Source organism: Bos taurus, chromosome 1, assembly GCF_002263795.3.
Source record: "Bos taurus isolate L1 Dominette 01449 registration number 42190680 breed Hereford chromosome 1, ARS-UCD2.0, whole genome shotgun sequence".
Lineage (NCBI taxonomy): Eukaryota > Metazoa > Chordata > Mammalia > Artiodactyla > Bovidae > Bos > Bos taurus.
This window is the reverse complement of record NC_037328.1, coordinates 138,432,701-138,446,352: the sequence shown is the minus strand read 5'-3', so window position 1 is coordinate 138,446,352 and position 13,652 is coordinate 138,432,701. Positions and strand designations below refer to the sequence as shown.

Below are 13,652 nucleotides of genomic sequence, written 5' to 3'. Positions count from 1 at the left end.
TATATTACTGTATATAAAATAGATGACCAGTGAAAATTGTTGCATGAATAGGGCACTCAAAGCTGGTGCTCTGGGACAACCCAGAGGGATGGGGTGGGGAGGGAGGCGAGTGGGGGTCTCAGGAATGGGAGGACACATGTACACCCATGGCTGATTCATGTTGATGAATGGCAAAAAAAGCCACAATACTGTAAAGCAATTAGCCTCCAATTAAAATAAACAAACAAAAAAACTAAGATCATAACATCTGTTCCCATTACTTCCTGGCAAATACAAGGGAAAAAGTGGAAGTAGTGATAGATTTTACTTTTTTGGGCTCCAAAATCATTGCGGACATTGATTGTAGCCATGATATTCAGACATTTTTTCCTTGGAAGGATCGCTATAGAAACCTAGATTAAATATTAAAAAGCAGAGACATCACTTTGCTGACAAAGTTCCATATAGTCAATGCTATGGTTTCCCTAGTAATCATGTACAGATGTGAGAATTGGTCCATAAAGAAGGTTGAATGCTGAAGAATTTATGCTTTCAAATTGTGGTGCTAGAGAAAACTCTTGAGAGTTCCTTGGACTGCAAGGAGATCAAACCAGCCAATCCTAAAGGATATCAACCCTGAATATTCATTGGAAGGACTGTTGCTAAAGGTGAAGTGCCAAAACTCTGGGCACCTGATGTGAACAGTTAACTCATTAGAAAAGACCTTGATGCTGTGAAAGATTAAGGGCAGGAGAAGACGGGTGTGGGGTGGGGAGCGAAAGAAGATAAGATGTTTAGATAGCATCACTGATTCAATGGATATGCATTTGAGCAGACTCTGGGAGATAGTGGAGGACAGATAAACCTGGCATGCTGCAGTCCATGGGGTCGCAAAGAGTCAGACATGACTTAGCGACTGAACAATGACAACAAGGCTTGCTCCAGATCAGTTGCTCTCAGAAATAGGATTAAATTAAGTCCCTTTGAAATACTGTATGGTTGTTTTTTCTAGGCATCCACCTAGATGGGATAAATCTATAAATGCTCTGAAAGACCTAGAAGTTGACAATTATATTAAAACTTTGCACATTATACTAAACATTCCTCATGAATTTGCCTCCAACAGGTCTGCGTACACAACTGAAGTAAATGGTAATTTCATTATGGCTGGAGAGGAGTCAATGTATTTTATTCTATAGCATAGGTATTTAGTATATATGTATTGAGAACTAGAACCCAAGTCCATCCCTATGCCCAATCCTATGTTCAATTACATATTAGAAACAAAGAGCTAAGAGTTTCCATCAGGTCTAAATCAGATCAGATCAGTCACTCAGTCGTGTCCGACTCTTTGCGACCCCCATGAATCGCAGCACGCCAGGCCTCTCTGTCCATCACCAACTCCCGGAGTTCACTGAGACTTACATCCATCGAGTCAGTGATGCCATCCAGCCATCTCATCCTCTGTCGTCCCCTTCTCCTCCTGCCCCCAATCCCTCCCAGCATCAGAGTCTTTTCCAATGAGTCAACTCTTCGCTTGAGGTGGCCAAAGTACTGGAGTTTCAGCTTTAGCATCATTCCTTCCAAAGAAATCCCAGGGCTGATCTCCTTCAGAATGGACTGGTTGGATCTCCTTGCAGTCCAAGGGACTCTCAAGAGTCTTCAACATCACAGTTCAAAAGCATCAATTCTTCAGTGCTCAGCCTTCTTCACAGTCCAAATCTCACATCCATACATGACCACAGGACTAAATAGTTGTAGATAATAAAGGAAAGACAATTTTACTACTAAAGATTCTAAAGAATATTCATTGCCCTTGTTCAGCAGGAAAGAGCCACAACTGTCTTTGTCCCTTTTCTCACCGGAATGGACACTGACTGTAGGAAATTTTAATGGGTAAGAAACTTTGTTTTCTGTTATAAGTTAATCACTAAAGGGATGCTGCCTATAAGGTTAAATTATACATAATGGCCCATCTCTGGGAACCCTGCCTCGCAGGTAATGAGCATTAAGCTAAAATACCTCTTTTTAGCTCAGAGGAAACACCCTGACCAGGCCCACCTGTGAATGACTGCAGGAAGAAATTAAAACATCCTCTCAAGAGTCTGATCAGAACCAGGGGGGTGTTTGACTTTACTCCCTACCCTTTTAGTATAAAAGAAACTTGAATCCTGATTTAGGCAACATTGCTTTTTTTGGGACATGAGCCCACCATCTTATTCGTCTGCTGGCTTTCCTTGCCCCAACAACTCATCTCCTGGTTTGCTGGGTTGGACTGGGTAACATAAACTCTGGTCAAAGATGATAATGGGCGTGGGGCAGGTTCTCTGGTGTAGAGGATTTCCTGACTTCTTCAAAAGGCCACACATCCTGCCCTTCTTCTGTCATCTGGTTACTTTCAGATGATATGATTCGTTTCCTGCACTGCATAAAGCATCCTTCCTGAGTAATGATTTCCCCCATCAATGGCTTCTGGGAAATTAAACAGTTTTTCATTCAGAGGAGGTTGGGGACTCCTGATACAAACCTCAGCAAATACCTTACTCAGAAACGAGATTTTATGTTCTCCAGCAATAACTGTTCATCTGTCTTGTAGGTTAACAACTACTTCCCATCATTTCATCAGCAACCTTGACACATCTATAAGTTTACTAAAATCTTTTGGTCAAATGCAGTTAATTAAAGGAGTGAACTGATGTACACAATATTCTGAATTTCAAAATTAAATAGGTATAAATAATCCCTAAATAAACAATGGGGCAAACCTAACGAATGGGTACCATTTTAAGTTTTGGTTATTCTTACATTTATGCATTAATTCCATTTTTACAATCAGTTTGAACAATTCTATGGTAAGTCATATTGAGATTTTAAAAATAGGATTAGGCTAAATTCTTTACAATATTACATCTCCTCATTCATAACTTAAATAATAGAGAGGACCATCATGGTTTTCTTTCATGTTCTTCAATTACATTTTTAGTTCTCCAGTAAGACCTCAGAATATGTTAGGCTTCTTTCCTCAGTAAGTTTTTAAAAAATTGCTGCTGTGGATAGTATTCACTTCCATACCACAGAACTTCCTAATACTGCTATTATATGTTGGTATAAAGCGTGTTAGTCCCTCAGTCATGTCTGACTCCTTGCAACCCATGGACTGTACCCCACTAGGCTCCTCTGTCCATGTTTGTATACTGATGCTGTACTTAGTCACCAGAACTGTCTTCATTTGTCCTGACAGCTTATCAGTTGACTGTCTTAAATCTTCTAAGTAGATCATATTTCTTACAAATGAGATTTATTCTCATTTCCCTGTATCTGTATCACTATTCTTTCTTGTTTTACTGCATTGGCTAAGATCTCCAAAACCACTGTTGTCTAGAAATAGTGAAGGATAGTCTTACTTGATCTCTGACAACAATGTGTCTAATATTTTACCCTTGAATATGTTTATTTTTAACAAGTTTAGAAATTTCTAGTTTGATAAATTATTTTTAATAAAAAATAACGTGTTAAACAAGATTTACTGCAGTTTAAAATTACTCCTCTTGAGGACCTCGTAATTAAAGAGAAACATGAAACAAATCAATGTTATTTGTTTTACTTTGCTATCCAGGAAGCTAAGAGCCATATAACACCTCTGCTCAACTGAGACCACAGCCTGCTCAACTGTATTATATTGGCACCATTCCTTCTCAACCCCCACTTATACTAATTTATATAATCCTTCATGCTTTCTCCTTACTTTACTATTTTAACACATGGATCTGTCAACTACCACAAATCGATAACAAAATGAGATGAAGTATAAATGAAAACTTTAAGAGGGATGTGGCTTCAGCTGGATTTAAAATTAAGAATGAGAAATGCAATGTGGACCCAAAAATACTGGTAGGTCTTTGTGTGATTTCCTGATAACTAGTGAATTTGTTATTAAAAGGTGTAACACTGTGGTTAGTGAGTCTCTTGGGTGGCTATGTGAATCAAGTCTTAGAAGACACCTGAAGTTTAAAAAGTTAAAATTCTGTGTATCCTCAGGAATTTAGTCCAGAGGAAATCCAATAGTTAAGTAAGTCTTGCTTATACTTACACTGGCCTAGAGCATGGCTCAGAGGTAAAGAATCTGCTTGCCAATGCAGGAGATGCAAGAGACTGGGGTTTTATCTCTGGGTTGGGAATATCCTCTGGAACAGGAAATGGTAACCCACTCCAGTATCCTTGCCTGGAAAATTCCATAGGCAGAGGAGCCTGGCAGGCTACAGTCCATGAAATTGCAAAGAGACTGACATGACTGAACAACTGAACGTGAGCATGATACTAACATTGTTAGGCTTAATTATCTGTCACAAGTAGCCATTAGTAAATATTTTCATTTCATACAATGAAGAGAAACCCAGGAGCTATTATTAACATTTTGAGTAACAGGTGGTTAATAAGTTTGTTGAATGCACATCCAGGTTGTTTCAAATCCCTTTTGGAAGGCATCAAGGAAAAATGATTACAAGACTTCCCTGGTGATTCAGTGCAGAGTCTTAACCACTGTATGCTGTGAGACACAGCCAAAAAAAAAAAAAAAAAAAGAGTTACAGTTGAGAAATCAAGCTAAAAGTACTATACCTCCTAACACAAGTGTAATATATAAGACCCATAATTTGTGATTTTATTATGTGTCAGGCCTTTAACTATAACATCAACATTTCTATAATTTAGATAAAGATCTGAATTCCTCTGTTTTTGAGTCTCAAGAAATGGTTTTTTCTTTAATCTAGATAAGTTATTTAGTCTCCATATGACTTGACACCGTTCCACAACCACCCTTTCACAAAGACAGACAAATCTTTAGTAGAAATTAAATTTATAAACACTTAAGATAATTTGAGAAATACATGGTAAAAGAGAACCATGTGGTTATGTGGTATGTTTTAACTAAGGAAAAAACTCCATAATTCCTGGTTATATTACTGTTCTGGCTCATCAGAATTCATAGTATATGTGGGGTTCTCTCATGTCCAGTGAAGTCAAACAAATGTAATAGAAGGTGCTCCAGGCTGACACACTTCTTCATCATACAAATCTTCTGGTAGCTCCTTTTCGTCCTCATCAGGGAAATATGTTGGAAATGGTAGATTTTTACAGAAATCCTTATATGCAGGCAGTACAGAATCTTTGATCTGGGGGGTGGGGGAAGCAAAGATCTTATTAATAAGTTATTTAAAGATAGTCTGGTTTACTTATTCATAATCCTAGAATATCTGTTCTCGCATTTTGTTTATTTTTTCTGTTTTTAGTTTCTACATTTTCTAATGTGAAAAATATAGCTGTTATACACTGAGTTCCTCTTACTTTATATATATGTGTATATATATTTATACCAATAAACTTAACTAAGCCAATGACAGAAACATAGACTTCCTCAAGTTAATCAACTACCATATGAGAATCCCATGGATAGAGGAGCCTGGTGGGCTACAGTCCATAGGATTGCAGAATTGGACACAATGGAAGTGACTGAGCACAAATGCACACAAATGCTATTAGAACCATCTTATGGAAAAAAACTGAACTGAACCAACATTTTTGCCAACCCAATGTTATTATTCTATATTCTACCACAGAATTTTTTGAGCTCAAAGAAAATAAAATTTATCTAGTACTTTTGTTAGTCTTAATTCTAACACATAACCCCAAATAACAAGTTATATTAAGGAAATTAGCATATATTTAACAAGTAGTGTTCTCTCTGAGTAGCTAAGGATAGAGTAGTATTTAACAAAAAACAATAATAACCCCAGAGTCTCTAAATTAGCTCTATTAACTAATCTTTATATTCTAAAAATATTTTAATTACATGTGTGAATTCATAAACTGAGGAATAACATAGATATTGATATGATCTAAAATGTTGTTATATTTTTGGAAAATATTATTGGATTCTTTAAAGCTTCTGACTCATTCCACAACCTCCATTCAGAGATAAAAAAAAATTACATGTTAATTATACACACATTAAAATAAGACATTTTGGCAATAAGAAATGAGTAATTTGGTTGACGTTAGTACACAGCTGCTAGGAATAGCAAAGTACAAGAAAACATCTATATTCATTTCTCTCATTAAAATTGTTAGAAATTATCAGTCAGTTGCCTAAAAGAAATACTTGTTTTAATTTTTTTTCCAATTCACTAATCTGGGTTCAACTTTAACTTGGGAAAAAAAGATATTCTTACCAATGAAACTGTCTCAGAATTTATAAAAGAAAACCCAAGCAAATACACAATAAAGAGAACAACAAAACTTTCTGTGGTAATTTACTGCAAGATATTGAGTATACTTCCCTTTGCCATACAGTAAGTCCTTGTTGGTTATCTATTTTGATCTTTAGTAGTCTGCATCTGCTAATTCCAAACTACTAATTTATCCCTCTCCTATTCTTTTCCCCTTTGGTAACCACAAGTTTGTGTTCTATGTTTGTGAGTCTACCTCTGCTTTTGTAAATAAGTTCATTTATATCATTTTTTTTAGAGGCCACATACAAGTGACATATGATATTTCTCTTTGTTTGACTTAGTATGGTAATCTCTAGGTTCATCCATGTTGCTGCAAAATGGCATTTTCTTTTTATAGCTGAGTAATATTCCACCATGGGCTTCCCAGGTGATGCAGTAGTAAAGAATCCCATCAATGCAGGAGACACAGACTCGATCCCAGGATTGGGAAGATCCCCTGGAGTAGGAAATGGCAACTCACTCCACTTTTCTTGCCTGGAAAACTCCATGGACAGAGGAGCCTGGTGGGTTATAGTCCATGGGGTTGCACAGAGTTAGTTGGACATGACTGAGTGAGTGCACCCACCCACACCCACACCCACAATTTTCCACTGTATAAATGTACCATGGATTCTTTATATCTCTTTCGATGTACATTTAGGTTATTTCCATGTCTTGGCTACTGTGAATAGGGTTGTGATGAACAATGGCAAACATGTACCCCTTTGAATTATCATTTTCTCTGGTTATACATCCAGGAGTCAGACTGCTGGGCTATATGGTAACTCAAATTTTTAGTTTAAGGAATTTCCATACTGTTTCCTATAGTAGCTGCACCAATTTACATTCCCACCAACAGTGTAGGAGGGTTCCCTCATCTCCATACCAACTCCAGCATTTATTACTGATAGACATTTTAATGATGGTCATTCTGACTGGTATGAGGTGACTTCCTCACTGTAGTTTTGATTTGTATTTTCCTACTAATTAGCGAGGTTGAGCTTTTTTTTTTTTTTTCATATGCCTTTTAGCTATCTGTATGTCTTCTTTGGAGAAATGCCTGCTTAGATCTTCTGCCTGTTATTTGATTGGGTTGTTTGTTTTTTTGAAGTTGAGCTGTATGAGCTGTTTATATATTTTGGAAATTAATCTCTGTTGGTAGCATCATTTGCAAATATTTTCTCCCATTCTCCAGGTTGTTTTTCCACTTTGTTTATGGTTTCCTTTGTTGTGAAAAGCTTTTAAGTTTCATTAGGTTCCATTTGTTAATTTTTGTGTTTCCATTACTCTATGCGATGGATCAAAAAAGATATTGCTGTGATTTATGTCAGAGTGTTCTGCCCGTCTTCCTGTAGAAGTTTATAGCATCCCACATTATTTTTAGATCTTTAATCCAATTCATTTCTGTAAATGGTGTTAGAGAACGTTCTGATCTTGTACATGCAGTTGTCCAATTTTACCAGCACTACTTATGGAAAAGACTATCTTTCTCCATTGTATATCATTGCCTTTTTTATGTAGGTTAGCTGACCATAGGTGTGTGGCTTTATTTTGGGGCTTTCCATTCTATTCCATTGATTTATATGTCTGTCTGTGTGCCAGTACCAAACTGTTTGGATTACTGTAACTTTGTAGTATAAAGTCAGGGAACCTGATTCCTTCAGCTCTGCACTTCTTTCTCAAGATTGAATTTGCCTATCCTGGATTTTGTGTTTCCATACAAATTTAAAATTTCTTATCTAGTTCTATGCAAAATGTCATTGTAAATTTCATAGTGAATACACTGAGTTTATAGATTGCCTTGGACAGTATGATCATTTTAATAATGTTGATACCTCCAATCCAAGAACACGGTATATCTTTTCATCTGTTTGTGTCTTCAATTTTCTTCATCAGTATCTCAGTTTTCTGATTATAGGTATTTTGCCTCCTTTAGTGGATTTGTTCCTAAATATTTTATTCTTTTTGATGTGATGGTAAATGGGATTATTTCCATAATTTTATCATCTGATTTTTATTGTTAGTGTAAAGAAGTACAACAGACTTCTGTGTATTAATTTTGTATCCTGCAATTTTAGTAAATTCATTGATGAGATCTAGTAGTTTTCTGATAGCATCTTCAGGATTTTCTATGTACAGTCTCATTTCATCTGCAAACACTGATAATTTTACTATTTCTTTTGCAGTCTGGATTGTTTTTCTTCTGATTGCTGTGGCCAGAAGTTCCAAAACTATGTTGAATAGAAGTGGCAAGAGTGGGTATTTGTCTTCTGCCTGATCTTAGAGGAAACGCTTTCAGCTTTTTGCTGTTGATTATGATGCTAGCTGTGGGTTTGTCATATATGGCCTTTATTATGTTGAGGCAGGTACCCTCAATGGCTGCTTTCTGGAGAGTTTTACCGTAAATGGATGTTGAATTTTATCAAAAGCTTTTCCTGCATGTATTGAGATGACCATATTGTTTCTATTCTTCAACTTGTTAATGTGCTGTATAATATTAATTGACTTGCAGATACTGAAAAATCATTACATCCTTGGGATAAATCCCAATTGATTGTGATGTATGATCCTTTTAATGTATTTTTGGATTCAGCTGGCTAGATTTTTTTAATTTTATTTTATTGGGGAGTTTTGCATCTATGATCATCAATGATGTTGGCCTGTAATTTTCTTTTTTTGTAATTATCTTTGATTTTGGTATCTGGGTGATGGTGCATGTGTGCTAATTTGCTTCACTCGTGTCTGACTCTGTGTGACCCTATGGACTTGTAGCCTGCCAGGCTCCTCTGTCTATGGAATTCTCCAGTCAAGAATACTGGAGTGGGTTGCCATGCCCTTCTCCAGGGGATCTTCCCAACCAAGGGACTGAACCTGAGTCTCACGTCTCCTGCATTGGCAGGTGGGTTCTCTACTGCTAGCACCACCTGGGAAACCCAGGGTGATGGTAGCTTCACAGAATGAGTTCAGAAGTGCTCATTCCTCTGTTATTTTCTGAAACTGCTTCAGAAGGATAGGTGTTAACTCTTCTTTAAATGTTTGATACAATTTTTCTGTGACGTTATCTGGTCCTGGACTTTTGTCTGTTAAGTTTTTAAATTACTGCTTCAATTTCAGTACTGGTAATTGGTCTGTTCATATTTTCTGTTTCTTCCTTGCTTAGTCTTGGGAGACTGCATCTTCTTAAGAATTTGTCCATTTCTTCCAGGTTGTCCATTTTATGGTTATATACTTGCTTGTGGTGGTGGTTTAGTCGCTAAGTTGTGTCCAATTCTTGCGACCCCATGGACGCACACCAGGCTCCCCGTCCATGGGATTCTCCAGGCCAGAATACTCGAGTGGGTTGCCATTTCCTTCTGTAATACTTGCTTGTAGCAGCCTCTTATGATCTTTTGTATTTCTGTGGTATAGGCTTTAACTTCTGCTTTTTCATTTCTGATTTGGGTCCTCTCCTTTTTTTCCCCATAATGAATCTAGCTAAAAGTTTATCAACTTTGTTTATCTTTTTAAAGAATCAGCTTTTAGTTTCATTGATCTTTTCTACATTTTTTTTTTTTTTAGTGTCTATTTATTTCTGCTCTGATCTTCATGATTTCTTATTTTCTACTAACTGCGGATTTCAATCGTTTTTCTTTCTCTAGTTGCTTTAGGTATAAAGCTATGTTGATATTTTCTTATTTCCTAAGGCAAGTTTGTACTGCTACAGACTTCCTTCTTAGAACTGCTTTTGTTCGATATGTTTTCAGTCATCATGATTTCATTTTCATTTTTCTCTAGGTATTTTTTTATTTCTTCAGTGATCCATTGGTTGTTTAGTAGCATATTGTTTAGCTTTCACATGTTATGTTTTTGATTTTTTTCTTGTGGTTGCTTTCTTTTTCACTGTCTGCACCAAACAGCTTGTGGTATATCAGTTCCAGGGCCAAAGAATGAATCCACATCCTCAGCAGACAAAGTGCTGAGTCCTAACCACTGGATCACTAGAGAATTCCCTGGTTGCTTTCTAATCTCATAGCACTGTGATAAGAAAAGATGCCTGATGCAATTTCAGTTTTCTTAAATTTACCAAGGCTTGCTTTGTGACCCAACACACGACCAAACCTGAAGAATGGTACATGTGCCCTTGAAACGTGTATTTCCATCTGGTCTAATGTGTCATTTAAGGCCTGTGTTTCCTTAGTGATTTTTCTGTCTGGATGATCTGTCCATTGATGTAAGAGGGCATTTAAGTTCCCCACTAGTATTACTGTCAATTTCCACTTTTATGTCTATTAATATCTGTCTTACTTGTTGCGGTGCTCCTATGTTGGGTGTGTATACACTCACAATTGTTACATCTTCTTTTCTTGATCATTATGTAATTTCCTTGTCTCTTTCAACATTTCTTTATTTTTAAAAGTGGTGTGATATGAATATTGCTACTTCAGCTTTCCTTTTAATTCCATTTGCATGGAATGCCTTTTTCCATCCTACTGCTTTCAGTTTGCATGTCTCTAGAACTGAAGTGGGTCTGCTCTAGACAACACATATACAAGTTTAGTTTCTGTATTCATTTAGCCAGTCTATGCCTTCTGATTGGGGCAATTAATCCCCTTCAGTTCAATTCAGTCACTTAGTTGTGTCCAACTCTTTGCGACCCCATGGACTGCAGCACGCCAGGCATCCCTGTCCATCACCAACTCCCGGGGCTTACTCAAACTCATGTCCATTGAGTCGGTGATATCATCCAACCATTTCATCCTGTGTCATCCCCTTCTCCTCCCACCTTCAATCTTTCCCAGCATCAGGGTCTCTTCGCATCAGGTGACTAAAGTATTGGAGTTTCAGCTTTTAGCATCAGTCTTTCCAATGAATATTCAGGACTGATTTCCTTTAGGATGGACTGGTTGGATCTCCTAGAAGTCCAAGGGACTCTCAAGAGTCTTCTCCAACACCACAGTTCAAAAGCATCAATTCTTCGGCACTCAGCTTTCTTTATGGTCCAATTCTCACATCCATACATGACTATTGGAAAAACCATAGCTTTGACTAGACAGACCTTTCTTGGCAAAGTAATGTCTTTGCCTTTTAATATGTTGTCTAGGTTGGTCATAGCTTTTCTTCCAAGGAGCAAGTGTCTTTTAATTTCATGGCTGCAGTTACTATCTGCAGTGATTTTGAAGCCCCCCAAAATAAAGTCTGTCACTGTTTCCCTTGGTTCCCCATCTATTTGCCATGAAGTGATGGGACCAGATGCCACGATCTTAGTTTTCTGAATGTTGAGTTTTAAGCCAACTTTTTCACTCTCCTCTTTCACTTTCATCAAGAAGCTCTTTAGTTCTTCACTTTTTGCTGTAAGTGTGGTGTCATCTGCATATCTGAGGTTATTGATATTTCTCCCAGCAATCCTGATTCCAGCTTGTGCTTCATCCAGTCCAGCATTTCTCATGATGTACTCTTGCATTTAAGGTAATTATCAATATATGTTATTGTCATTTTGTTAACTGTTGTGGACTTCTGTAGGTCTCCCCCACACCACTTTCTTTTGTTCTCTGATCTTATGATTTGATGATTACCTTTAGTGTTATGTTTGGGTTCCTTTTACTTTTGTGTATGTGTTAGTCACTTAGCTGTGTCCAACTCTTTTGCAACTCCATGGACTGTAGCCTGCCAGGCTCCTCTGTCCATGGAATTGTCCAGGCAAGAATACTGGAGTGGGTTGCCATTTCCTCCTCCAGGGGATTTTCCTGATGCAGAGATTGAACCCAGGTCTCCTGCATTGCAGGCAGATTCTTACCATCTGAACTATGGAGAAGTCCTACAGCTCAGATGGTAAAGCTATCTGTGTATATATATATTTTTGGTTTGTGATTGCCATGAGGTTTTGATACATCAGCTATATACACAGGATTAAGTTGCTGATTTTGTCATTTCAATTGCATTTTATATACCCCACATTAGTACCCTTCTCCTGTGATTACTGTTTTTTGATTTCATATTTTACATCTAATTGTTTTATGTATACCTTAACTGTGTATTGTGGATACAGATGATTTTACTACTTTTGTCTTTTAACCTCCCAACTAGTACGCATGGATGATTTCCTACCTTTACTGTATGTCTGCTCACTGTTTATCAGTGAGCTCTTCCATTTCATAGTTTTCTTGTTTCTAATTGTGGCCTTTTCTTTTCTGCTTAGAGAACTTCCTTTAGTATCTGCTATAAAGCTGGTTTGGTGATGTTGAAATCTTTATCTTTTGCTTGTCTGTAAAGCTTCTGAGTTCTCCATCAAATCTGAATGAGAGTCTTGCTGGGTATCCTTGTTCATAGATTTTTTCATCACTTTAAATGTATCATGCCATTCTTTTCTGGCCTGCAGAATTTCTGTTCAAAAATCAGCAGACAGTCTTATGGGAGTTCACTTGTATGTTATAGTTTTTCCCTAGTAGCTGTTAATATTTTCTATATCTTTAATTATTGTCAATTTGATTCTTATGTGTCCTGGTGTGTCCCTCTTTGGCTTAGTCCTATATGAGACTTTCTTCACCTCCTGCTGCTACTGCTGCTGCTAAGTCGCTTCAGTCGTGTCGGAGTCTGTGCGACCCCAGAGACAGCAGCCCACCAGGCTCCCCCATCCCCGGGATTCTCCAAGCAAGAACACTGGAGTGGGTTGCCGTTTCCTTCTCCAATGCATGAAAGTGAAAAGTGAAAGTGAAGTTGCTCAGTCGTGTCTGACTCCTAGCGACCCCATGGACTGCAGCTTACCAGGCTCCTCTGTCCATGGGTTTTGCCACGCAGGAGTACTGGAGTGGGTTGCCATTGCCTTCTTCACTTCCTGGACTTGGGTAATTGTTTCCTTTCCCAAGTTACGGAAAATTTCAGCTATTACCTCTTCAAATATTTTCTCATGCCCTTTCTCTCTTCTGTGATCCCTATAATAAGAATGTTAGTGTTTCTGATGTTAGCCCAAAGGTCTCTTCAATTGTCCTCATTATTCATCTCTGTTTGCTTATTTTCTGGCTGTTAAAAACTTCTAACTACTTGCTCTGCATATCCATTCTTTTTCTAAGTTCTTGGATAATCTTTTAATCGTTACTTCGAACTCCTTGAATACAATGCCTAAACTTCATTTCACTTAGTTATTCTTCTGGGGTTTTATCTTGTTCCTCCATCTGAAACATACTCCTCTGTTGCCTCATTCTGTCTAAATTTCTACTTGTATTTCTTTGTGTGTGGTACGTTAGTTAGGTTTCTCAATCTTGGAGAAGTGGCCCTCTATATGGGATGTCCTGTGTATCCCAGCAGTACACTCCTAGCTCATCATCAAAGGCTCAGGAACCAGTTGCCCCCAGCGGACAATCTGATCTGTTTGCAGACTCAGTTCCACAGGCTGTGTGATTTAGTTTTCTTGTTTCTGGTATCTGTCCCCTG

At 37.6% G+C, this 13,652-nt stretch overlaps 1 protein-coding gene across 1 annotated transcript in view; it reads right to left on the bottom strand.

The window, feature by feature from the left end:
• Positions 1-4,817: 4,817 nt before the first annotated feature.
• MRPL3 (mitochondrial ribosomal protein L3) overlaps positions 4,818-13,652 on the bottom strand; it is a 57,021-nt gene continuing 48,186 nt past the window's right edge. The window contains 1 exon segment of the mRNA NM_001080317.2: positions 4,818-5,150. Coding sequence (NP_001073786.1) covers positions 4,998-5,150 — 153 coding nt within the window. The 3' untranslated portion in view covers positions 4,818-4,997.